Source organism: Carassius auratus, chromosome 2, assembly GCF_003368295.1.
Source record: "Carassius auratus strain Wakin chromosome 2, ASM336829v1, whole genome shotgun sequence".
NCBI classification, from domain to species: Eukaryota; Metazoa; Chordata; class Actinopteri; order Cypriniformes; family Cyprinidae; genus Carassius; species Carassius auratus.
This window is the reverse complement of record NC_039244.1, coordinates 13,887,466-13,911,000: the sequence shown is the minus strand read 5'-3', so window position 1 is coordinate 13,911,000 and position 23,535 is coordinate 13,887,466. Positions and strand designations below refer to the sequence as shown.

General features: G+C 38.2%; 1 protein-coding gene across 5 annotated transcripts in view; it reads left to right on the top strand.

Moving 5' to 3' along the window:
• Nucleotides 1-23,535, top strand: part of LOC113116631 (microtubule-associated protein 4-like) — a 41,301-nt gene that overhangs the window by 730 nt on the left and 17,036 nt on the right. For 3 of the 5 annotated variants that reach the window (XM_026284914.1, XM_026284906.1, XM_026284890.1), the window contains exons 2-6: nt 4,776-4,960; nt 8,937-9,047; nt 9,160-9,249; nt 9,364-9,555; nt 13,645-14,742. In XM_026284914.1, coding sequence (XP_026140699.1) covers nt 4,780-4,960; nt 8,937-9,047; nt 9,160-9,249; nt 9,364-9,555; nt 13,645-14,742 — 1,672 coding nt within the window. In that variant the 5' untranslated portion in view covers nt 4,776-4,779. The remainder of the gene's footprint in view (nt 1-4,775; nt 4,961-8,936; nt 9,048-9,159; nt 9,250-9,363; nt 9,556-13,644; nt 14,743-23,535) is intronic. The other 2 variants (XM_026284898.1, XM_026284922.1) reach the window with 2 other exon arrangements.

Sequence of the window (23,535 nt, the reverse complement as noted above, 5' to 3'; positions counted from 1 at the left end):
TCTGTGCGTCGCGTGCTCGGTTCTCTGCAGTGCACCTCTTCAAACATGCCTCATGGACATGCGTCACACTGTAAAATGCAATCGAAATGGAACAAACGATTCACACCCGACGCATTGTGGGTCATGTATGGATATCTGGGACTGCGGGAGAGGTGCATGTGTGTTATGAAACATAGCTATTCCCTCGTGGCCTCTTTTTCTCGTTTGATATTCTGAAATGTTGCTCGAATGAGTGGCAACAACACTCTGACCACACCCCCCTTAAGTCTTATTCCTGATTCATAGCACATTATTTCTCCTTCTTTACACTGTGACTGGCTTTGTTTGCTTTGCATACAGGTCATGGACAAATGTCAGTGGTGTTTATTAAGGTAAATCAGGCGTGAAGGACAAGGAGGTGCCCCCATCTGTATTCTGTATTTGAGTCTATTCTTGTCTGTATGTTTTTTTTTTTTTTTTTTTTTTTTGCCTGTAGGGTGAGGTCAGTAAAAGTGGGGTATTAGGTAAACTGTGAGTAATATGTTCAAATATCGATGTGCTTTTAAATATCAGGTGACCATTAAATATTGCACAGAGGTTGTCATTCTGCAAATGTTTCCATTTGCCTGATATCGTCATATCGGGTGAGATCGTGCCTTAACATTGAAATGATCTCAGGAAGCACATAAAAAAATCCACTGGTAAATGATAATGTTCCTCTCTAACATAAGCCTGTATAAATAATATAAAATCAATCTAAAGCATTACTGTGTATTTGATTTGATTTGGTTTTGCAAAACAATCTGTATTTTCTTTGTAATCTTTAAACCCATTCTGACGGATTATCATAATAAATCATCATACTTTTATGAGCTGAATCGTTTAAAATCTAAATATTTCATGATAGCCCAATTGTAGCTGTACTGTTATGTTATTTTATGTTATATCTGATGTTAGCTGGTTTGTACAGTGTCTAACTCGACCAAATTGGGGTCTAGATCAAGCTAAACCTTGATAAAGCTTCTTAGTGCTGGTAGACAATGTCAGACTGATAAAAACCCAGCTGCCATGCTTCAAAAAGCAGATTGGACACTTTAAACTTATATTACATAGTTTTTTTTTCCCCCAGCAGAGATATAGACCTTCATTTGGCAGAATTCATTTGACAAAACTAGGAACGCAAAACTTTATTCTGTGCTCCATCATGAACATGAAAATGTTCCTTAATAAATTGTTCCAGCATTATACTGCTTTATAATTCAGTAAAATAAAAAATAAAGTTTTATGTAAATATGGGGTGAACCTGAAGTGCCATCTTATGTTGCTGGCAAAGGGAAGCTCTGTAAGATGGCAAGATGGCATGCTGTTTTCTGGACTGCTGTGATTATGGGGTGTCAGGTCAGGGAAGCCCGATGTCCCGTCATACATAATCTGCATTCCCCTCACTGATGGCCTCTGACGCTAATCTGCACAGATACCCCCCCTTTCACTGTTGTGCTGTGACCATGGGCAGGATCTATATTAGGGGGAGCCCATTTTAGGACGTTGATGTAAGATGAGGGTGAGAAATTCAATTCAAAATCATATTTTGCTACAAAATAACAGGTTTGCTGATAATAATGAAACATACAAACAATCTAACAGACAACAGTTTGACATTTGAAGGTGCCTTATTTTTGGATGCCTCATTTTTACTCTAAATAATAACTAAGAGAGAGAGATAGAGTGGCACAGATACAGTACATAAATCCTGCCACAATGAGTGGCAGCCAGTAACTGCATGCTCGGTGGCTTTGGCACACAATGGAACACATTGAGCCAGACCCTCATCCCACGTTCTGTGTGCATTCACACAGGAATGGTTGGAATACAGCGTTTACACAGCTTCACAAATGGTTGCCAAATGCCAGTGCTCAAAAACTCTTGTGAGCTCGCCATTCTCTATTAAACCGCACGAGGACAGAGCGTGCGCTTCTTTCAGGGTCTGTTTAGATTTTGGACCATTTGGCTTGAGCAACTTTTAAAGAAACACATCTGGTCCATTGTTGAATCTCTACGTTTATTCAAATTTATGCTATCACTCAAACAGTTTAAATTGAAAAATTCACATGAATTTAAGAACGTCTCAGTATCCATCTCTCTTTTTTCTTTTACTTTATAGCAATAGTGCACCCAAAATGAGCATTATATTTACTCACCCTCATGTTGTTCCAAACCTGTATGCATTTCTTTCTTCTGTGGGGCCTTAAAGAATATTTTGAGGAACAGTGTGAACCCAGCATAGAAGCTCACTGACTGTCATTTTATAGACCAAAAAAATATTTCTCAAAGTTATCTTCATGTATTACAGGAGAAACAAAGTCATACAGGTTTGGAATGACATAAGGGTAATTATTGGGTGGAGTATTCCACAAGTGTGTCAAACCTGACGATCATGTTCTCCAGCATGATTTGAGGTGATTCAAAGAGCATCTTGTGCTTCAGTGGAAGAAGGTCATCTGACTGTCTGTACAAAGAGTCAAATGATCAGTCTCACACATTTAGTGATCTAAAATAGTCTAAATTTATATTTATTACATTTATTAGTAACCGTGGTATTTTCTCTGTAGAAATATAACGTTTTTCTAATAGTCAAGAATTAAGACAAGACGTTTCTTTAATATAGCCTCATGTGTTCAATATAGACTCAAGCTTTTGGACAACACTGTACTTACATACATGCATACACCCACCCACAGTGTTCAGGCCTCTTGAATCAAACGGATGATTTAAGTGAATAAGAGTGCCTCTTCAAAACAGAGAGTGATGGCACTCTGTGAAGGGCTGGTGACATCACGCAAGGCACAGAGAAAAACTGCTGAATCACAGTAGGACACGGGGCCGTGTCAGAGGCAGAGCAGTAAAAGTGCAGGGATGTACCTGGGTCTCATTTGCCACGGTCTGATGAGTAAGCCTTAGGATACCACACCATATGACCTGCCATATGACATGTTTTTTCTCTCTCTGAAAATACTAGAGTTAGGCTTTAATAATACAGTGTGTTATTGTTAACCAAATCTAAAACTGAATAGAGATCATTTTTGGTAATTGAAATTAAGCTGAAATAAAACTAAATAAAATGTAAATATTATATGAAATACTTATTCTAAAACATAAATGGAAATTATATAACCTTGGAAACTTACTCAAATGAACAATTATCAACAATTAACTTATAAATGTTTAGTTAGATTAATTCAACATTTTTAACTTTAAAATGACTTCCACTGAGATCAAATAAAAGAAATTAAAGCTAAATGGAAATGTTACAAAGAAACGTTACAGAATTACCAAAACCTAAACTGAAATCAACTTGAAAACCGATCATAAAAAAATAAAAGCCAATTTAAAATATTAATGAATACTATAATTGTATATAAATAAAAAACTGTTTTAAGATCACTGATGAAAATATGCCACATATATGATTTATCCACAAAACTGAAGGGGATGATATAGAAAGATTTCTGTATAAAGTCATTTTAGGGATTGCAGCAGTCAAGCTTTATTTTGTCAAATGTTTTGTTGATACGGTTACTGTTACTGTACGTCAGTGTGCGCTGCTGTACAATAACAGTTGATTTTGTGACGTCTACGGGAGATTCAGTCCGGCTGACAAATACGAGGGGGAATCACACTACCTCTAATCCCTTCTTTTGACTTGCTGGGCCTCTTACCATCCATCAGGATATCAACAGAATTACAGTATACATCCATCTACATACAAGGGGGATGGGGAAGACAAGGAGAGGAAATAGGAAATGGAAAGATAAAGCTGTGGATAAGTAATAAAAGTGAATAGGAAAGACGACCCGCTGAAACAGAGAGAGTGAGTGTGAGGAAGATTCAGGGGGAGAAGATGGATTCTGGGTAGATTCTGGGGCAGCTGCATTTTAATCCCATGTTTAGCTTTGAACAGACTTGCATAATCATATAAATGTCTATACTGAATAGATCGAAATCGTTGTGGAGATTAGTTCGGCTCTTAATTCATTTGCCCCCCTGCTGTCAAAATACACGACGGCTTGATTTGGTTCTTGATGGTTTGTATGTTCGTCACGCAACAGTGTTGCTGCGTTTTGGACCTTTGTTGAACAGGACAGTGTGTTATTGTGTTAATCTGGGATCTCTGAATGTGGATAGTGTGTCAGCTAGAGAAACATTGACACAGTTAAACTCATGCATTGGCAAACAAACACGTGCCTTGGATAGTGCACAATGACAAGCTCACGCTCTCTGTCCCTTTCTTTCTCTCACTGTCCTTTTCTAAGTTTTCCTTCTTTATTTTTCCTCAATGAAACTGTTTATAGGCATGATATATAGATGTTTTTGTGCTCATAGTATACAATTGTGTCACATATGTTTTATAGAAGCATTTAATCTCATGTTCTGCTGTTAAAAGGACATTTCAGAATAGCTGCCGGTCTTAATATGTGGTGCACAGGCACATGATCAGATTTGTCTAGGTCTCAACATCTGGCCATATTTATGTGTTGTAAGCCTTCATACGAGAAGTCTTTGAGTGTATGACCCCTCTGAGTGTACCCTTAATTGCTCATTGATTTGAAGATATGATTGTTATCTATTAACCTTGTTACAATGTAGGGATCAAAAATAGGCCATTCAGTTTTTATTGCAGGATTATCTAGGGCAAGATATATAGAGAGTATGTACATGCCCTTTCAGCTGCATTACATTTTAATTGGGTTCAGGCTTGCTTTGTTTTCACTGATCGCCCTTCACTTTTTTTTCTATAGGAGAATGGACTTCAGTTTGCGTGATGCCTTCACAGATGGGGCACCTAAGGCGACCCAGGACAGCCTGCTGAAGAGGGATTTTATGGCTGAGTTGGAGGCACAGACCTATGATGATAAAGTGGGCGAGACCGTTGGGAAGTCAGAATACCGCCCCCTTCTGGATGGGCTGGATGGCAAAAGGGAAAGTATGTGTTTCTGAATAAGAAGTTTTCCTGTAACTGCATATGCACTGTTTTTAAAATGGTTTATTCAAACACAAAAGGATATTTATTGTTCAAGTATATTTAATGTCCAAGCAGCTTTTTTCATCCAGCAAGCTTCCAAATGGATAAAAACACCATAAAAGTATATTATTTGTGACATTTGTACATTAAGAATGTTACAGAAATTTCAAAAATTCTTTTGAACTTTTATACATCATAGAAACAAAATGTATCATGCTTTCAGATATTAAACAGCACAACTGAAAGTATTTCAAAATATTATTAGTTTACTTTCTTACTAAAAATAAATGCAGGCTTGGTGTTTTTTGTTTTATTTAGTTTTTTTCAAAAACATACAAAAACTGACCTCAAACCTTTAATATTAGTGTTTTTTTTTTTGCTGCTTATTTTGTAATATTTTTTTTTTATGCGGATATGTTGCATATAATTATGTAGTACAATGAGGAACATCCTGTTCTCTTTCACTTTTGTAATTTACTGTGTTACTTTTGCATTGGACTGGTGCATTCTTTAAGACTGGTCAAAAACATTAAGTTACATAAAAACTTGAATCCAAAAAAAAAAAATACTGATTACCCCTTGGCTAACTTGTAGTTGGTCAGACTATTTCTTAAGACACTGTCTTAACATAGAGGCTAAGTTTATGCAGTTGGTCCCTGATGTATCTAATCTGAAGTGGATGCTGTTTGTGGTTGTTTATATGTGTTTCTCTCTTCTCTATCTGCCACAACATATAATGGAAAGTGGCACAGGCACATTTTTTTCCTATCGTGTATTTCACATCCTGTTCAAGTTGGTTTTATGAGAAAAAAACTCATTGATATTCCGATGTATTTTGGGTTGCTTTTATGCTTGTTTGTCTAGGACATACGCCTGATCGTGGCTGGCAGCATCGCAGATCTAAGAATTTCCCCTAAGATTTTTTTTCCTGCTCCGCCAGCCGCCTCAGACTGTGATGTCTTCTGCCAAGAACCCATCCGAGGGATTTCTAGGTTCGGTTAAGCGAACATCATCCTTCCTCCTGGGTTACAAGGAGCTGCTTTTAGTGAAGTTAGTCATTGGTAAAACTTCTAGAAAACAAACTATTTTAGTAAAAGTCAGTGAACTTTTAAAGCTTTTGGGCAATCGTTTCTGGGATTATGCCATCCTTTACTATTTCTCTTTATCCTATATTGGTCATATGAAAGTGTTTTTTTTTTGTACTCATAAGAGAATATGCAGAAATGTTGACCTTTTACAGTATGACATTGGGTTAATGCTTGACAGAATGCTTAGACATCAGTACAGCAGGATGCACTCTCAACAACAGCAAGGTATGTGTATATGTGTGCAAAGGTGAGCATGTATGTGGATGCTGACTTCAACAAATCTGTCCACAGCAGATGTGACAGATACTTTTAATAGCTTCAGTCAAAGATCCATATGAGATTAAATTTCTGCCTCCATGTGTAGACTTGCACTCTCAGTATAATTAGGGCTGTAGCTTATGAAAATTAGCATATAGCAAAAGCCGTCTTTCTGTAGTAGCTTCTCATCAGATCATTACTGCAACTGACATTTTGGTGAGTAATTATTACTAAGCGTAAGTTGACAGCATTGATAAAACATTACAGCCCGGTAGCAGGCAAGGAATATATTTTTCCTGACACACATCTTCCTCTGAAAAGGTTGTGTGAGATAAAGCTTGTTTATTGACAAAGTAATAAAGAGCTATGGAAATTTTAAGTTGTCTGTTGACAAGCGCTTGGAGGCTCATTTCTAAAGAACAAAGTACAAGTAAAGATGATTAATCAATAAATATGCTGGCCATTACAGGCTGTGCAGCTACTTGGAAAGATGATAAAATTACACTAGTCCATTATCGTATATATTTTTATTAATATCTTTTTTAATATCATAACATTTTAATATTATCATACATCTAATAAACCGAAGAAATAATTGAATTTTGGCAAATTACATATTTTTAGCAAGGCTCTTGTCCTACTCTGCTCTTATATGACAATTAAATGTTGCAGACATCAAGGGTTTTCAAATGGCTTAAAAAACAATATCTTCATTGTATATCATGCAATAAATACATTTGCAGTTTATTTATTTTAATCTACTGCACTTAGTTTTATTGCTAAATATATACTACAAAACATGTCCATTTTAGTTTTGAGATCTATGTTAGGGATGATGTAGAAAATTTGTTACTTGTCACAAAATCCAAAAACCATATAAGCAAGCAATTATGGTTAGATTTAATATGGTTATTTTTAATTGGAAATATAAAATCTGTAGTCTTTGAATATAGACAAATAGCACCCTCTGGTTATTATTGATGTCTAGTTATTGAAATACTGAAAAAGAGCTTGTGTCAACTGAATAGTTGGTATTTAAACGTGAATTAGTAAATTAAGTGAAAATAATTACAATTGCATTTAGATTCAAGTCGAATTATTGTCTGTATCATTTCAGTGGCTTTAAAAGGATACACCATCCAAAAATGGTGGAAAATTGGTCATCATTGACTTGTCCTCATGTGAATTCTAACCTGTATGACTTTTTTTGTTCTCCGGAACACAAAAGAGATATGAGAAACATCTTTTGTCCATAGAGTGGAAGTCAGTGTGGTCCAGTGATGTTCGGTTCCCAACATTCTTTACAATATCTTTTACTTTATTAATTAGTTGATTAACTTAAACAATATTTCTGTAAAAAGTGTGTAGTATATCTATCATGTTTGTGTACTTTTGTAACCATATTGGATGTTAGATAAACTCTGGTTCTTTCTCTGTGCTGCTGGTACTCACAGTACAGCATTGGTTTATGACGTTATGTAACTGATTCTGTGCTGAATAGGATGTCTGCAGCTTCCCCCTTTAACTGCAAAACCAGGCTCTCTACCACAGCATGACTTGGCAGTCTGCACTTCAAGTGCCCCATGTCTGGGACAAAAATTACTATTTGTAGTTCCTCTTCCATTTTTTTGGCTTTTAACTGTAGCTTGTGTTCAGGTTCATATGCTTCTCTTTGTGAGGCCATTACCCTGCTCTGGTTATTTTAGTACTCCATCAACATCCCGAAGCATAAAGAAGATTGAAAACGTGCTACTTGAGGCATAAACACACAAATCACCTAGAAGACCCATTAGGGTCGACCCCTCTGTACCTTATCAACATTCACCACAAAGGCCTGGCCAACAGATTCCCATTGCATCCTTGCTAATATAGCAGACACCGCATGACTCACAGTGACATGTACAACGATTCTGTTCCACAAAGAAGATAATTGCATGGAATTGGAACAGCCCAGTCCTGTGGTGGTGTGATCATTAATCCAGAGCTGGTATCTGAGCTAATGCTGGTTCAGTGCTGGCTCTTCATGTCGGTCAGTTTTGATGCTGATAGAGTGCTTTGCCTAGGGAACATAGAGCAGCCTCAGCTGGTTGTATTACTACAGTAACAGGCCTGCAGTCCCAGCATCACTTATCTCCAGTTGCCCTTCTCATGACATTGAAACATTGGAATGGGTGGGAGCAGGCCTATTTTCAGGAATGCCCCTCCCCATTGCCTTTGATAGGGGACACATTAAACTAGACAGACAGTCAATCAGATTTCATGTAAGCAACAATTACAGTTAACAATTAGTCTTAGTAAATGCAAGTCACTAATGAAGAGGATGTGTTCATCACGCAGTTAAACATTACACTCCTCTTTTTCACAGATGGGTCATTCTCAGGTGGGTGTTGTGAATTGTGTCTGAGCAATTCAGCATTTCATACATAAAATTACTATACAGAATTATTAAAGAACTGTTTAAACCGTGTGTGTGTTTCTGTGTCATTCACAATTAAAATGAAAAAAAAAAAATATATATATAATTTAGTTAAAAACTATCATGTGTTGCTGTACTTACACAGAGTCCGTTTGTATGTTTTCTCTCTTCTCAGGGCCTGGGTTCATGTCTGCAGGCCAGACTGGAGGGCAACGTCAAGACCCTCAAGGAGACATCCATCCCAGCCCGCCTGGCCAATATGTCTATAAGAATGACTTTCAATCAGGTGGGATCATTGCATACATCAAACCTGCTTAAGAGAACTGCATGAAATAGTTCACAAAAATATATATATATTATTATGTACTAGACGTTAGTCCAAGTCTTTCTAATTCCAGGACCAACATCAATGATTGAAAAGCCTGTCCAAATAGGAAACCAGCAGATGGGATCAGCAGTGAAGGACAACAGCATGGACTCTTTTCTGGGTAACCACAGCAATGTTTGATCTTGCTGACTTAAGGTTGTGGCTTTGATTCAGTTCATTTCCTCAGGCTCTGTTAAGTTTTAATGCAGTATTGCTCTGCTGCTCTATGCTTCAGGGTGCTCTCAGCCTGGAATGAATATTGGTATGAATATGAATGTTGGCATGGCCCCTTTCCAAAGCTCCAAACCCCCCAGCATGGGTGAACCTCAGAAGACCTTACCCTTGTTTGCCAATGAACCACCCAAACCATCCCAGATAACTAATTCGAGTGAAACGAGCCCTCGTAACAGCCAGGAAAGTTCTGCAGGTAAAGTCTATCGCCACTTAAGGCACCTCACTGCAGTCTAGGACAGGTAAGACAGACTTTAAACACAGATATTAAGATACTGATTGATTGTAAAGTCACAGAATGTCCTGTGATCAAGTGCTCTCATGTCGTTCCACTCTGTCTGGTCAAGGCATGGATGGGTCATCAATATCTTGTCATAAGATAAATGCTTCATACTTTTCATGGTCTTTCATTTTTAACTTATTGTGAGTATGATTCATTGATTTATGAGTATGAGTATGAAGTATTGAATCCCAAGAGTATATATACCCTTAAAAATAGGGGTAATTAGTTACTTGACTAAATATCTTGCATACTGAAATATCCATTCCAAAACATTTTACATGATGGATCATAATAGTCAATGATCATCATTCACAGTTTGTTCTTTGATTCAGACTAGCCAGTGTGCACTGTCTTCAAATGTGCATTATGGTGGAAGGCATTTTCTTCAGCCACACTGTAGTATTACTTTGTGAGTGTGATGGCTGTGAAACTGAGAAGAGAAATGTGTCTTCTGAACCAGAGGCAATTTTAAAAGCCATTTCACGTTTTAGACCATATATCTGAAATATAGATGTTACTGCCACTGCTTCCAGGTAACTGTTATAACCCTTTCATCACTTGATCATGTAAAATAGAAATCATATGATGTAAAACAAAACAAAAAAGTTTGGTTGAGTCTAGAAATTAAAATAGTTTTCATCTAATTCTGCTTTGATAGCTGGAATATAGCACTAGTAAACATCATCCAAATTCAGTTAGCAGTACTAGTTTTGTTTTGCTTTAAATGTAATGTGTTTTGATGTTGTCAACCATTGTGTGTTCAGTGTTTGTCTGGTTTGTCTGGTCGTTGATTTTAAAGGGGGGGTGAAATGCTTGTTTTCACTCAATATCCTGTTAATCTTGAGTACCTATAGAGTAGTACTGCATTCTTCATAACTCCAAAAAGTCTTTAGTTTTATTATATTCATAAGAGAAAGATAGTCTGTACTGATTTTTCCCGGAAAAACACGACCGGCTGGAGGCGTGACGTGTGGGCGGAGCTAAAGAATCACGAGCACGAGTTAGCTTTTGCGTTGAGAGCGTTTGGAAGCTGTGACATTACCGTGAGGAAAAAACCAACCAATACAAACCATGGCTAACAGTCAGATTCAGCGTATATTTATGATCCAGAATCAGATCCAGAGGCTGAAATTTAACAAGAGCAGCATCAGGAATGACGTCTGTATGTGTTATGTACTGAAACTGTATATATTTGCTCAGCGGTTTTGGAAAATGACTAAGTTCCACTTTGTCGTCTTTTTTTTTTTTTTTTAAGCTGTACATGTGGAAAGTGCAGTTTGATGACAACATTGCATGTTGTTTACTTGATGTGCTTATGCGCCGATAGCTAAGTTAACAACACAGAGATATTTGAAGCAGTTTTACTCACCTCATGCGGTTCCAACACACGATCGTGACCCTTTTTCGTTGGGACTGCATTATCCTTAAGAAATAAATGATGTGCAAATTGGTCGTCAAACTGGGCCTTGTTTGTAAAACAAGCATCTTCGAAATGCAGGGAACAAACAAAAACACTTGCACAACTCCGTTGATGCTCTAATAAACTCCATCCACCAGTCCTTTAATGCTGTTTTTTTTGGTAATCTGTGCAGGGTTTGTCTTGCCCTGGCAACCAAAAACACACTCCTTTTGTGACATTTCGCGACGCTCTCGCTCTGATCAGTGAATCGCTCTGATCAGTGAATGTCTGTTGTGCTCTCAGTGCTGTGCTATACGGGAGCGCGCGCTCTTCCGGCAGAAGTGCCCTTAGGACCCATATAAGGAAATTCCGCTCCATCTAATGTCACACAGAGCCATACTCGAAAAAAACTTTCCGAAACTTGTGACAAACCGGAAGGAGTATTTTTGGAACAGAAATACTCCTTCAAACGTACAACTTAATTTTTGAAACTTTGTCCATGTTTAGCATGGGAATCCAACTCTTTAACAGTGTAAAAAACTCAGTATGCATGAAATAGCATTTCACCCCCCCTTTAAGTTCATTTCAGTGACCTTTATTTGTCCTCAGTGCTGAGATTTATACTGGGTATTCCATGTCATTTGACTCTTTGACTTGCCTTTGTTGATATCCGTGTCTATTATTTCTCCATGACTTAATTTGCCCATTTGCACATGCACTTGATGTGCTCTCAAATGAACACATCATAGTCTCAGCACATTATCTCTCAGCCACTGCTGAAACCATTACACCTATTTAACTGCTCTCTGCAGCAGGAGCATGATACCATTAGGTCTATAATCTTACATTAAGTACCTATTTGGTGAACAGCAGTGATAGGCCTTCATCAGGATGCAACATACATATATCCAAAGAATTAAAAAGGCATTTTGTTTTTTCTAGAGCAGTTCAGTTTATACGGTTAACTTTTGAAGGCTAATTTGCCATTGGAAAATTTCCACTGGGTTTTCTTTTGTTCTGCAAACTAAATGACAAACAGTAATTTTAAAGCCTAAGTTAAGTTCTTAAAATGGGACATAACACACAAAGTTTCAGCCAATGTCATGTTAATCTTGAGTACCTTTATAGTAGTATTGCAGCCTTCATATCTCCGTAGAGGCTTTAGTTTTATCAGATTTATAAAATAAAGATTTACACTTCTATTCAAAAACAGCCAAGCTACTTGAGGCATGCTGTGGGCGGAGCTAAAGAGTCACGAGCACTTGCATGCCGATTGCCAACAAACACAGGAATTTGATGCCGTTTTACTTACCGCCTGTGGTTCCGACTCATGATCTTTTATCGCTGGGACCACTCCACCTTTTAGTATCAAATGATATGCAAATCCAGCATCAAAATGGGCCTTATTTATAAAACATTCATCACTGAAATGATGGGAACAAACAAACACACTTGAAAAACTCTGTTGATGTCCCGAAAAAATAAACTGCATCCACTGTTCATGTAAAGCTGGGTTCTTCGGAAATCTGAACAAGGTTATCTTTCCCTAACATCCAAAAACACACTTTGGAGATATTCTTTTCAAGTCCTGTGCAGTGCTACCGATGACTTCCTTAACATGACTGAAGAGCGCTAATGGGCTGCTCTCTCTCTGTTTGCTGTGTCCCTTCAAGGAGAAGTGCCCATACAAGGAATTCCATCCTTCATGATGTCATGAAGAGCCATACTCTAAAAATCTTTCTTATACTTAAACAACCCTGGAAGGAGTGCATTTGGCACAGAAATACCCAGTCATAAGTCCAAATCAACTTTCTATCATGTTTAGCATGAGAATCCAGCTCTTTAACTGTGTAAATTACTCAGAATACATGAAATTGCATTAGACCCCACCCCCACAATACATGACAATATGTTGTCAAATAGGAAATACAACACCCAATTTGTCAAATGCTTGTTGTTGTAGTCAATGTCACATAAGCCCTTGCACACCCTACAGTTTAACTGATAATTTTACAGAAGCCATAATTCTTGACGTGTCTGTAATACCCTGCAAGATCTGAAGGAATTCGGATCTTATTTATTTTATTTTTTTGCAATGCAATTTTTAGCATGTGAAAACATGAAGTTACTGCTTATGCTGAAATTCTGGATCAGAAGCTCATAAGGTGGTAGTCTCTGCTTGTAATATTTCACACAATGCAAGCTGAACCATCAGCAATTTCCACACATTGGGGTGGATGCATATTTAGCCTGCTGTGAAAGTCTCCTCAAGTAACATTACTCTGAGATCTTTTAATCATTAAAATAATACTCCAAAACCCAATGGAAATTTCCAAGGGAACCCATGGATAATGCTAATTCTTTAGAACTACACACTGAATGATGCTTGTTCATTGTGAATTTGTGAATTAATTGATAGTTTCTTCATATCATCTTCTGGTGTAACACACCATATGATGCAAGTGATTAGTGGTTCATGGGTAGCTGATCTATTGTCTCTTTGGACCCTTAATATCTGTTATGAGTAAGAGATGAACAAATTTTGTTGTCTGAAGATTTGTATGGTAGTCAGTGACACTTCCTCTTCCTCTCTGTACACAAAGAAGTTTTGGGAAGCCCTTGGACAGGTGAGGAAATGCTCTCTACGGAGCAGTCCCAAGCTTCCAACAAGGCAGAAAAGAGTCACACTGACACCTTGGGATTCCAGAGTCAAGATGCAGCATCTGGTGAGGAAAAGTCCATCGAGGAAGGAACCGGAAAGCAGCAGAAGCGAAAAAAGAAGAAACGCAAGGACAGGGAAGAAATGTATGACCTTCTGGACAGTCTTGGTTCCCCTGACTCAGAAGAGACCCCGTCTGAAAGCTCCAACCATGGCTGTCCGTCACCACCTAGTAGGGATGAAGACATTTGGGAAAGCGAGATCCAAGAAAGAGGGGGAGGACGTATCAAAGCCAAGAAGAGTAAAAGCAGAATGAAGCTACCAGAGGATTGGAGTGCCCCTCCAACCATAATGAACATGGACATTAGCAGCCCTAATTTGGGTGATTCAAAACCCCCATCCAGTGCTAGCATAGATCAAGGAAGGGCACCACCCTCACTCACACCTGAACCTCTGCACCTCACGGGAACCCAAGCATGCAGTCCCCAACCGACAGGGCAAAGAAACACTTCCTTATTTTCAAATTACCCAGACTCTACTGCGAATCCCAAAGATGACTCAACTCATGAGATTGACAGGGATATGTTTAATAAGGATAAATCAACTAAAGACGATATCAGTAAGTCTAACCTAGAGTTGCCTGGTATTCACCCTTCAGATCTGTTTCTCATGGATTCAAAGACTGATCCAAATGATGCCGACCAGAAGTCAGCCTTTGCCCTCAGTCCAACTCAGACTGTTATGTTCCTTGACTCTGTGCTGCAGGCACAGACCCCAGATGCAAGCCCCCCATCCCACAGCACCCCCGTGAATACTCCCATTCCTCACACCACTGCCCCAGAGGCCACTCCTGATCTACCCACTGGCACACTGTCCATCGGCACAGACATCCCTGCCCGTCAGAGTGCACCAGCTGTTAGTCACTCTTCCCCAACAATTCCCCCCAGCACTGCAAAGAGCTTAAAGCCGGAGGCTACACCTTTCATCCCTTCACAAACAGAGCAGAAGGACCCCCCGCTGGCACATCCCCCCCATCTGGAAGGTTGGTGATAATGAAGACTGTATGGAGATGATTTACATAATGCATGGCTCAATGAAATGGGCCCTCCTCTGCTTAGCTATCTCTGTATCAGAGAATTCTGTAAGACACTAAGTACTCCATATTTTTCTTTCTTTCTTTCTTTCTTTCTTTCTTTCTTTGTGTTAGTCCTCTATAGCTTGGATTTTTGCTGCATGTAACCCATTCTTTTAATAAAGATGTTTAACATTTCAATGCAGTCATAACACACTGATCGCTATGCATCACGACTGGCAGCCGACTTACTTATTCTTTAGTCTACCATCCCCTGGATTTCAGTACAATTTCTCTTGTTCACAGCATCCCTCAAAATGCACATTACTTGTAGATGTGTGTCAACTGTCTATGTCGTATTGTACATATTCTAATCATTCTGTGGCTGAACAGTTTTTTGTATGTCACTCCTTGCGATCTTATGCTATATGACTCTTTATTCTACTTTAGTCTTGTTCATAACTGTCAATCCAATGTTAATGAGATTGAGAGGTCTGTCTGCCAATGCACCTGCCTACACATAGATTTTAAAATTGTTTTCTTTAGATTTATTTAACCTTTTAATTTTTAGCAGAAAATGTTTTGTAAGTATCTGTTAATGATATTCTTTTCTTCTTCTTTTCATGTTAATCACTGTTTGATCAACACTGGACATCAACCAGGTAAGAAAATATCTCATTAGCTCATTGTGAATTGTGGGTCAGCCCCTGTTTGTGTAGTACTGTATATCCATATATTATGAACTTTATTGTTGAAGTGTTTTTGATATATATGGAGAGTAGGGATGCACAATGAAATGAGTTATTTAATTAAGCTCTTTTGCTATTTTTATGTGGTGTTAACATGTTTAAATTAACGTTGCTGTTATCTAATGTTCACTTACAGTTCTTAAAAAAAATAAAATAAATAACCGGTAATATTTATCAAATCTTAAAATGAATATTCATTTTCGTACTGTACATTATGTTGAAAAGCCTAAATGCACAATATTGATTTTAGTGTTTTTTTTTTTTTTCATTAATTTAAACCATATACTATACTCTTTCAGTCTTAGTAATATATCTGTTTTTAACCATCCATTAACCATCCTTAAAACATCCATCCCTATTGGAAATTTTAAAACGTATAATTGAGAACATAATTTTTTTTTCTAAGCATAGTTCAATCCGTTAATCATCTGAACTTAAAGGTGCTGTAGGGAACTTTTGTAAAAATATATTTTTTACATATTTATTAAACCTGTCATTATGTCCTGACAGTAGAATATGAGACAGATAATCTGTGAAAAAAATCAAGCTCCTCTGGCTCCTCCCAGTGGTCCTATTGCCATTTGCAGAAAGTCATGCGCTCCCGGTAAAAAACAACCAATCAGAGCTGCGGTCCGTAACTTTGTTTGTGTTCAAAATGTAGAAAAATGAACATAATAAGCGAGTACACCATGAATCCATTTTCCAAACCGTGTTTTTGGCTTGTCCTGAATCACTAGGGTGCACCTATAATAATTGTTTATATTCTGACTATTTTAGATTGCTTCGGGTGTACCACGGCGGAGTAACCCAGTACCTTTGTGATTCTTGATAGACATAAACAGAGAGAAGTAGTTCCGGCTACGATGTTCTTCCGCAAGACGCAAGCAGTTCTGTTTATTAACCGCTAGAGCGTCAAAAGTTCCCTACTGCAGCTTTAATGTTGTCAGTAAGGCTACATTGTGTTTTCTTTTCAAAGCCTTTATCCCCCTTATTTTTCCTGTTAGAGCGGGAAATTTTATGTCTGGCTTCCGTCCAGCTATTTTTAGCTGTATAAAACAGCACGTTTTGCTGCTTGATACTGGAGATTGGTGTGTCTTACCATATTATATTAAAGGTGCCATAGTATGGAAAACTGTATTTACCTTGGCATAGTTGAATAATAAAAGTTCCGTAGATGGAAATGACATACCGTGAGCCTCAAACACCATTGTTTCCTCCTTCTTATGTAAATCTTGTGCATGCAAAAGATCAATGTAAAAGAGACAAATCTAAATATAACAATGACTGTGACGTTACAGTCAGATTCATTAATGTTTACACCCCCAACATTTGCATAACATATTCCAGCCCATGTTCTAGCCCAGCCAGACCTGCACAGCTGAATCATCGATGCAGTGTTGCCAGATATTGCTATTAAAACAAACAAAAAAGATAAATAAATTTAAATCATTTCAAATCTTTTGCAATTAAAATAAGACAAAGATATTGTTGACCCTTTAAGGGAAACTCCACCCCAAAAATAAAATTTTGTCATTAATCACTTACCCCCATGTGGTTCCAAACCTGTAAAAGCTTAGTTCGTCTTCGGAACACAATTTAAGATATTTTGGATGAAAACCTGGAGGCTTGAGACTGTCCCATAGACTGCCAAGTAAGTTACATTGTCATGGTCCAGAAAAGTATGAAAGCATTGTCAGAATAGTCCATCACTAATCTCTGATACTGAATTTAAAAAGTTAGATTAATTTAGTTTGGCTTGGGTGAAAAAGCTTAAAGTTGTTGTTTATCTAATCAAATACACAATTGATTCAAGAACAGAATACGCATGATTAGTTATTTTTAGTCTGTGATATTTATAGATTGAATTCATATTCCCTATAGTATTTTTGTGGCTTTCATCTCTCTCTCTCTCTCTGTCTCTCTCTTTCTCTTGCACTCTCACACACACACACACACACACACACACACAGAAACACACACATCTCCTCCTATCTCTCCCATCCTCTTGCGGCAGCTCATGTAAAATTGATGGCTGGGCTGTTCGCCATTATATAAGACTCATAGAGTTGTTCTTTTTATAGCAAGTGATTAGGGTGTGTTCAGAGGCATTTGAGAGGTGCTGCACTCTGGTAGGGGATTTTGAGGGATATCGTGTACTGGGCGGTAGCTTCGGATCAAAAGCTAACACAGGTCACATCTTGAATGATGTAAGGAGTCAGGACTTTCACTGTGTTTCAGCTGATCAGGTTTATTCATCTAGATGTTCTTCTAGTTTTTGTCACAACACTTGGTCTTTTCTGGATTTTGGTCTTTTAAATGCAAAAATAGGAGATGCCCTTCTTGGCCCATTTTCCCCTTCCTTTACTCGCATCAGCCTTCTCGTCCTTTCTTGCCCTTGCTCATTCACTTCCTCTCCCTCCCCTCGGGTGGTTCTGACCACACAGGACTCTAATATCAGCAGCTGCATTGACGGGGAGACTGTTGCCATGGATATAGGAGGCGGTTTCCTTGGTGATGCAGCGAATAGGACCTGCCAAAGAACAAGCTAGGGTGTAACTGTAGGATATGTTCCAATAATAGAAACTTTGTGACATAGCTCCCGATTACTCAATGAGCTTGCATCTTCTACCCCACGCTAAATGTGTTAAAATGCATTTCTTACGCTGTGTTTTTGTAACTGAAAAGAACATTGTGATAGTTTAATACAGAGGTGGATATTTTAATATTTATTCACTGGCATAAAATTGCTTAATTTTTCTGAATGTTCTATTTATGGTCGTCATGAAACTTGTGTAGATGTAGATGCATTTCTATATGGTTAATAATATAATAACATTTAAACTTTTTGAATACAATAATGGCAATACTGTATATGCCCATGTCAGATGCATTCATTTATTGTCCTAATGTCACATAATCATAACAACAAATATTATATCGACAAACATTGTTTATTTTAATCATTAATTATGGTAAACAGATTAATGACAAAAATCCAGAGACAATATAGAAGAAAAAAAATAATAATTTGTGCCATTGAAACCAAGATAAAAAATACACTGGAAAATGAAATGAAGTGACAGGAACTTTTGATATCCTCTATATATTGGACTATATGATGTAGTGCAATGTGTTCTTAGAGGAATGTAAACAGTAAAATACATCTGACATGTCCTTATGCAACAAAATCCATTCACAAGAATCTGACTCATTAAAGCAATGAGACGGTCAGAGATAAAAGACTTCTTTTTTATCTGTCACTGGCCTGGAAGGCCACTGCAGCTGATGCATTGTACTTTGTCTTTGTGTGTGTGTGAAGTTCACTCTAATTAAGGTCCCTGAGCCAATCAGACTACACATGAATTATGACATCACATGCCTCTGCTCAAATCTGGAATGGCGTATGCAGTGGGGGCCAGAAGAGTAAGATGTAATAAAGGTTTTGCGGTGTCCCTGATATAATTTTAAAACCACGTTTTTTTTTACTGCTCACATTTTTCATGTAAGAATGCCTGTAATTAACTGGTTTTTAGGTTACCTAATATAGAAGTTTAAATGTATGCGCTATTTCTGTGCAGATACATACTGTAAAGTGCAGAATAATGCAGAACACTGCTGTTGGGACGGATTGTGGAGGTGATTTATGTAGCTCTGCTTATATATGTTTAATGAATTTTTTTTCATGAATAATTGTCATCCTTGATGTGATCATCAGTAGCCTGACTACGTCAGACTTCCTACTTCCGCTCAATTTCATTTCGCTAGCAGAGTCTGGTATTACCAGGCTAGATCATCATGTGTGTGTCACCATAAAAACCTTAATTTCTCAAAAACAGAAGACAGTGAAAGGACATGACTGAACTGGAATTGGACTTATGTCTAAGGGCTGATGTGACTAATGGCTGTAGGGAGAGGATTTAAACATTTATTTTATTTATTTTTTTGAAGGGCTAGTGTCTGAGTATTTGATTTATCTGTTTGATTGTAAGAAAGGTTGTTTTTTTTTTGCACTCACGAGCCTGTGATCTGCACAAAACGTTTATCCATTGCACACAAATAGATGGCTATTTTGGGTCGCATTTACTTTGACCTTGTGTTGTTCATGGTGTTTAAGGACAAGGACATGTCTGCTACCTGTCTATGTTGCCATTGGTCTAGTCTGACTTGCTTGACTGGTTTGTTTTCTTGTCCTTACAAAGAAAGTTAATGGCATCCAAAGTGATTTTGAACTCCAAAGACTTCCATTAAATTGGGCATTTGGAGCATTGGAGCCCCCTAGTGGGCCGCGGTGGTATTGCAGGTGGGCCGCCAATTATTTTCTGTTCATTTCCAGTCCATTCTAGGGCTGTGCGATTAAAAGAAAACGTCCTAAAATCACGATTTGAGCGTGCGCGATTTCTAAATCGCTTTATACCACAATTTTCCGCGGCCCTGACCTCCCGTATCTGATCCCATCAGAATGCATTGCGCCTAGCGCGAGAACAGAGACTGGGCATATGCCTAACTCCAGGTTCACACACTGTCTGTGATGCGCCTTTTTCCTGAGCCAATGTTGACGGATCAGAGCGTTCTCACTGCGGTAAAAGGCTAGAAATAAAAACGTGCGATAATTCATGTCTAACACATGAACACATGATGATTTTACATCTTCACTATAGTGATAATTTTGACTTATGTCTGTTCTAGAGATGACTTTTTGATAAAGCTCTGATTGGTTTTCTTTTGGAAATATGTTTCAAATTAATCCTGAATGCATTTATGACTGTAAAAGCATATCGATGTGTGTCACAATTGCAAAATTGATAAAAAAAAAAATTGCGATAGTTTTTTTTTTTTTTTTTTTGTCCATATCGCATAGCCCTAGTTTATTCAATAAATACAGTTTAAAATCTAGCTTCGGAGTACTAAGTTATTAACCCAACAATAGCGGGGTCAGTTAATTTTTTTGAAGTGGGCCGCGCAAACATATGTGTTTGGTTGTGTGGGCCGCGAGTTGAAAAAGGTTTGGAACCACTGCTCTAGAGAAAGAAAGACACAGTAAACAACAGAGGTCACACGTCCATCAACCTCATATGTGAGAGACGGATGAATATAATGGTTCAGCTGATTGCTCCAAATGTGATTGATACTGGTGTTATTTTGTTGAGAGTCGGACATGGCGCCTGAGGACAAGGCAATGATGACATCTTTCGTCACCACCGCTAAGGGTAAAGGGGCACACTTGCGTCTGCTAGAGCATTCTGAGCACCAAACAAGACAATGTGTGAGTGAGAGAGAGAAAGGGGTATTTATAAACACGCTAGATGCTAAAAGCAAGGGTTTTCAGTACGGAGCATCCAATAAAGACGCGGTTCTCGTGATCACATGATCGAAGACTTGGAAGGAATGTGCGGACAGAATTAGGGTGAGAGAGAGAACGAGAGAGAGGAGGGGGAATTGGGAGAGAGAAGCAGAGTCATCTCAGCCTCAGCATTGAGGGAGGTTTAGAGACCAGCGCTATAGACTTACTCATCTAAATCAATGCCGTTTACTGACGGATAGACACCTTGATACAGAACAAATATATCTAGAGCGACAAGGACTGTAAGGATGTCATCCCAGCGTTCAGAGTGCAGAGATCTTAGGTTTGATCCCTCCATACCAGGCTTGGCATCGTCAACAGCTGCCCAGGGCTGGAACTGGCAGCAGGGGCAGCCAGGCAGTCTGCAATCCTCCAGACTGTTAGAGGACGACAAGCAGGACCTTTTCACCAAGTCGACAGCAGTCAGCCAGGAGGTCGACCAATGGGTAACCAGTCACCAGAGCAGCAGGGGTGGGAAGAATTTGGGCAGTGCAGCAGAAAGTCCCACAAGCGTCTCAAGCTCTCCATCACCCGCGTCTTCAGGGAAAGACCTTTCCACCAATGGGGTGACATCAGGACTTTCACCAAGGAGTGGCATCTTGACATCTTCAGACAGAGTTTGGGATCCACCCCCCAGCATCTTGAAAACAGGCCTCGCACCAAATTATTGCGTGATTGGCGTGGTGAATGACAGCTATGTCGAGGGCGAAGTTGAGGGAAATGCAGGAACGCGCCCACCCATGTCACCCCCCATGCAACAGAGCCGAGTTGTCCAGCGCACAATGTCAGACAGTACCCACCTGACAGTGCCTGCTAGCCTTCAGCTGCCCGATAAATATCCAGGCAAGGATGTGCCGCCACCTCAGACCGCCATCAAATACTTCACCGTAGAGGACAAACAGAGTGTTCTGCCATCCATGAGCATCCCATCAGCCCCTACTACAAAGAAAGAACAACATGCTGGTGTGCCACAGAGTTCTCAAAGGATACAGTTATCATCACAGCCATTGGGAAGCGGAAATGTGGTTTCATCTCCTGACATTCAGTCTAAAGCTGTCTGTAATGGTAGGTGAGATCAGCTGCTGTGATCTCTGTGGTGTGATGTAGGATTTTGATCTGTTTAAAGTATGGTGGCTCTCTAGAGTTCTGGTTCTTGCATAGCATTTTGTGTACTTGTGTCCTTGCATCAACTGATGTAGTTCAGTTGATCTGTATATACTATACTATATAGTGTAACAGAGCTGGAAATACACAATCATTCAAAAGTTTTTTTTTTTTTTTACATTTTTGAAATATGCCTCTTATGCTCAGCAAGACTGTTTTACTTGATCAAAAATACAACAGTAATATTATGAAGTATTATTACAATTTGAATTAACATTGTTCTATTTCAATATATTTTAAAATGTAATGCATTCCTGTTATGGCAAAGCCATTACTCCAGTATCCGGTGACAAATAATTCTTCAAAAATTATTCTAATATGCTCATGAAACATATTTTAATTATCAGTGTAGAAAACAGCTTAATCGTTTTGAGAAAATTTTACTTTTTTCAGAATCCTCTGAAAATATACAGTTTAAAAGAACATTTATTTAAAGTAGAAATTGTTTATAACATGTAAACGTCTTCACTGTCTTTTGTATCAAATTAACATGTCTTTGCTGAATAAAAGTATTGTTAACTTTTTTTTTATCTTACTGAGCTTAAACATTTGAATGGTAGTATATTTTGATTTTGTTTCTTCAAATGCTCTTGCAGATGGCATTGTGTGTGTGCATGTGCATATCTGTGTATTAACACACCTGATGAAGACAGATTGCCAGATGCAGAGGTTATAGATACGAGATAGACAGAAAGATGGATAAGATTTGCTGTGTGAGCTACTGGCCGCCTGCAGGGATACACAAAAATATCAAGAGAGTAACCTTTTGGATTTCCTTTTGTCATAATTAGCTTTTGCTGTACTGAGATGAGCCCACGTTTCACACGTATTCACTCTGGCATATTACCATCCATTTATCCATCTGTAACTGAGGGAAGAGCTTCAGAGGAAGAATTAGGGTTATAGTTTTCTTCCAGGGTCTCTGACGGCACCCTACTGAAGACATACTAAATGTTCATGACATTTCTAACTATTAACAAATTTCTAACTTACTAACTAATTATCTCTCAAGCATTATACGAATTTTATTCCACGCGAATGTTAATAAAAAGTATCACAAAATCAGTTTTTCGGTGTGAAAAGTCTTTAAAATTTTAAAAGACTTATATATCTTCTTCATATCAAAATAAGAAAATAATAAGAAGGCCACAGTGAAAAACAATCCAATAAAAATATACTTTACTAAATATCGCATAAATAAAAAAAAAATAGTAACAACAATAAAATTGATGTGTTAGACATTATGTTGACCCGTCACATCTTTCAATTAGTATTTTTCACCCTTTCTTGGGAACAGTCTACTCTTTCTTTCTGTCCTTTCTTTCTTTGTTGTTTTTTTCTCTTTCTCTCTCACACACACATTGTTTTTGGTCTTCCACTTGGCCACTGATTTTTCATTTTGTGGGGAGAATGGTGCCAAGTTACATAAGGCATCCAGGCTGACAATGTGCTTTTCTTTCTGTCCGCTCAAGGCACTGTCACTTTCTGTGCCCTTTTCCATGATCATTC